Here is a 3,895-nt window from a genome sequence, read left to right on the forward strand (position 1 = left end):
TGCTAGAAAAAGATTTCGGTGTTGCTTTCCAATCAAACAACCATCACAGATGCGGTCCTCATGCTCGATTTTGGGCAAGCCGTGCACCATCTTTTTCTGACTTAGAAACTTCAAAGCATGAAAATTAACATGCCCATATCTTGCATGTCATCGCCATGCTTCTTCTTTGCTCCTAGCCAGAAGGCATTCAGAGAGAGCTGGTGCTATGTTAAACATATATAATCGGTTGCGTGACCTGTTCACTTTTGCTAGTAACTTTTGTGATCTGTCTAAAATAATCATAACACCTCCTTCAACCTCAACTTTGCATCCGTTCTCATCTAACTGGCCAAGACTTATTATGTTGCTCTTCAACATCGGGATGTAGTAGACATTAGTAAGTATCTGCGAAGCCTTTAAACAAAACCAAACCTCTTCCTTGGATTTCTACAATCGAGCCATCCCCAAATTTGACCGACCCTTTAATTGTCGTGTCAATTTCAGCAAATTTTTCGGTACAACCGGTCATGTGATTACTTGCACCAGTATCTAAATACCAAGTCTTCTCTCGTGTGTTTTTAAACTTTGACACCACCTTCTCTTCATGCAATAACACCTGCTCGTTCTGTATTGCGTGGCTGAGAACACAAGTTTCTATCATCAACAGTGCTGGTTCATCGTGCTGGTTCATCTTCACAAGGTTTGCTTTTTCTCTTCGGTTTGGTTTGGGACACTCTTTTGCAAAATGACCATATTCATTACAATTGAAACACTCCATAACACTCTTTTGCAAAATGACCATATTCATTACAATTGAAACACTTAACCTTGGATTTACGTGGCTTTCGTGGCTTTCGGTCTTCACCTCGACCTCCACCATATCCACGTCCTCTCCCGTAACGTCCTCCTTTTTTGTTGTTGTTAGAACATTCATCTTTCTTTGCCTTTGAGATTCTTGCCTCCCACTCGGCCTGGGTAAAGAGTAACTGTTCTCCACTACCCTTTGAGTGCAGTCGCCCTTTAAGCCCTTCCTCGAAGGTTCTGAGACGACTTATCGCCTCCGATACCGATATCTTCTCAGTATCACCAAATTGCTCAATTGTTCCAATAATTTGGAGAAATCTATTTGGAACTGCACTAAACAGTTTTTTCAACAACTTCGCTGTCGTCGAACTTCGTGCCCAGTGAGCGGATCTCACCCACCAGCGTGGTAAGCTTCATGGAAAATTCGTTTATTGTCTCTGAATCCTCCATGTGTAACTTTGTAAATCAAGTCGAGCTCATATGGTTAGCTGGAGCGTGGCTCGCCGAACGAATAGTGGGATCAAGCTCTACTCATGAACACGAGCCAAAATTAAGCTTGTTGGAGAAGGCATCAATGGGATTGGAACATTCAGTAATTGAATTGAAGTTCTCTTAGAAGGCATCAACTTGACGGGGCCGCACATGGCATTGTTTGCAAGTGAAGGCATAGCTGGGTCTAACAGCATATGATAATGAAGAGGAGCTTATTGAAGAAGGCAACAACAAGAGTTTACCGAAGAAGAAATCATGGGGACTATAGCACGTGCTGAACAGGAGTTCATAAGATGAAATTTAAGTTTATGAGATTAGGGTATGCAAACCGATTTTCGCTCTGATACCAAATGTTGGTTATCAAAGCCAAACTTTAAACGCCAACAAAAATGAAAGAATTTTTTAGTACTTCACACCCTGTACATTTTCTAGTTTAATTTATAAGCAAATACAACACATTTTTCTGAAAATAAAACTAACTAACCACTTAACGGTTTTCCTAACCACCTAACCACAAAACGGTTTTCAAAACCTCCTAATCCATATGAAAAATGTGCAAAAATACATAAACAATTTCTAAAGACAACTAGATTAACACAACATACTGCATAAACTGGAGTCGGATCATCAAGAGAAGATCCAGTATCTAGCAATCTTTGGAAGAACATTCGCTCCACAAAGATTTGGTTCTTCCGAACCTTTGAGATCATTTTTATTTCATCCTCCTTTATTTTTTTTTAAAGCATTTATTTTTAAGAAAATTACATACATGCCACGCAATTCTTATGTATTTTAAAAATAAAATAATATTTAAAAAAAAGTAAAAAGTAGAAATTTCTTACCGCCATCGATTGATAATCTCTCCTAGGTAAAATACAGGAAACTGTTCTTCCCCTGTTTTTTATCAGTACAGTACAAAAGCAGTGAAGCGGTGCACTTAAAATATAACCATTCCACTAAAGTCCGCACACCATTCAAATTTCAAATTTCGAATCCCATCGTTTCTCTCTCTTTCTTTTTTAAATTTGCGTGTCAGATCATAAAATTTACACAATCCAAAATCTGAACATTTTACAGCCGAATAAAAAAATTGTCAAACCCACAAAAATAAAAAGTTGATAAGGGGCAGTTTCATTAAAAACGATGAATTTAGAATTTCAGATAGTTCCAATTAAATGCAAGTGGTGTACTGCCTTTTCTATACCGTTGCTCTTAAAATTTCTCCAAAATCTTCTAAATATATGTTCATTCGCAAGACAAAATTAAATAAATAAATAAATAACAGCAAAACAGCGGCCCGTGACCAGTCGATTCAGCAGTGGTACTCAATGAAAAGCAAACTAGTCTCAGTCACAAGCAGATGGTTATGCGTTCGAAGAAGAAACCGGAAATAACAAGAAAAAACTTCTTTCGAGGGCCAATCCATTTTAGCATACAAAATACTAAATATAGCGCAAACCCTAATTGCGAATAAAATTCTGTTTTCCCAATTGCAAATTCTTTCCGGAGACGCCCTGCTAAAGTTGAAAAAAGTAATAAAAAACTGGGAAGACAGAAAAGGAGCAGAGACCTGTGAGAGCGGATTGGAGCCAGGCGGGCCGAACACGACACGACATTGCATCCGCAGAGAAGCTGTAGCAGATGGCTTTATCGTCCTGTGGTTCTGCGCGGTTGAAGAAAACCATAAAGCAAAGACAAAAACACATCAGCCAAAAAGGACGAATCATTTATTGACGCTGACGCAAGTTATGGCGAGCCGGGCGCTAAGCCCGTACTGTGTAAAGAATATCGCAGCTCGGTGGAGCTTAGAAGGAAAGGTAGCGCGAATCCCAAAGCTTACATCGAAAACAGTTACCATGGTAAACAAATGAGATTTGAGCGATTCGATGAACAAATTAATTGCAAAATTATTGCGGAAATCCCCTCGCAAATCTTACTCCGCGAGGAAGTATTTGATCTAACTTGCCATTAATGTAGTTTGGAGGAGTCAAAATGGAAATCCGGCGAGATCCACCGGCGAAGATGAGCTGCTGTGTTCGGCGGGAAACAAAGAAAAAGGAAAAGTGCTTGCCCTATGTTTACATTGTGTTCGACAAATTGTTTTCTCCATGATGGGATCAAGAATCGAGCAAAATTCTTGAAGGAGGAATGCAGAGTAACCCGTGGCTCAGAAATATAGGAAAAATTAGTGTTGGATTGAGACGAAGGATAAAGACTTACCGAGCAAAAGAGTCGCCGGAGCTCAACCCGGAGTCCCCGGAGGAAAGCGCTGGAAGAACATTAAGAGTAAGAATAAAGACTGAGGAGATGGATTATAAAAAGGGGGATAAGGGGAGTTTGAAACAGAGACAGAGAAGTAGATGGAAGAGAATACTCACAAAAAAATTAGCTGTCAGCTGTCATGCTTGTTAATCGGACTTGACTATTTAACTTCTCACAAAAAGAGTAATAAATTTTTTTAAATAGAATTGTTCATTTTAAATTATATATATTTTTAATTACATATAAATATTGTTAGCAATTTAATATTTTTTTCTCTAATTAATAATTACTATATGTAAATTAAATTAATTTAACGTGTTATTTTTCATTTGCTTTCTCCCAATGGACCTCTAATTTT

The 3,895-nt window shown here is 38.4% G+C and overlaps 1 protein-coding gene across 1 annotated transcript in view; it reads right to left on the minus strand.

Annotated features, from left to right (window-relative positions):
* The window catches only part of LOC110039060 (protein NETWORKED 1A-like), a 10,694-nt gene extending 7,056 nt beyond the window's left edge, over positions 1-3,638 (minus strand). The window contains exons 1-2 of the mRNA XM_020744006.1: positions 3,496-3,638; positions 2,846-2,938 (exon numbers count right to left, since the gene is read on the minus strand). Of these exons, the coding sequence (XP_020599665.1) occupies positions 2,846-2,891 (46 nt within the window). The 5' untranslated portion in view covers positions 2,892-2,938; positions 3,496-3,638. The remainder of the gene's footprint in view (positions 1-2,845; positions 2,939-3,495) is intronic.
* Positions 3,639-3,895: the final 257 nt, after the last annotated feature.

The sequence above is a fragment of the Phalaenopsis equestris genome, unplaced genomic scaffold (assembly GCF_001263595.1).
Source record: "Phalaenopsis equestris unplaced genomic scaffold, ASM126359v1 Scaffold234967, whole genome shotgun sequence".
Taxonomy (NCBI): Eukaryota; Viridiplantae; Streptophyta; class Magnoliopsida; order Asparagales; family Orchidaceae; genus Phalaenopsis; species Phalaenopsis equestris.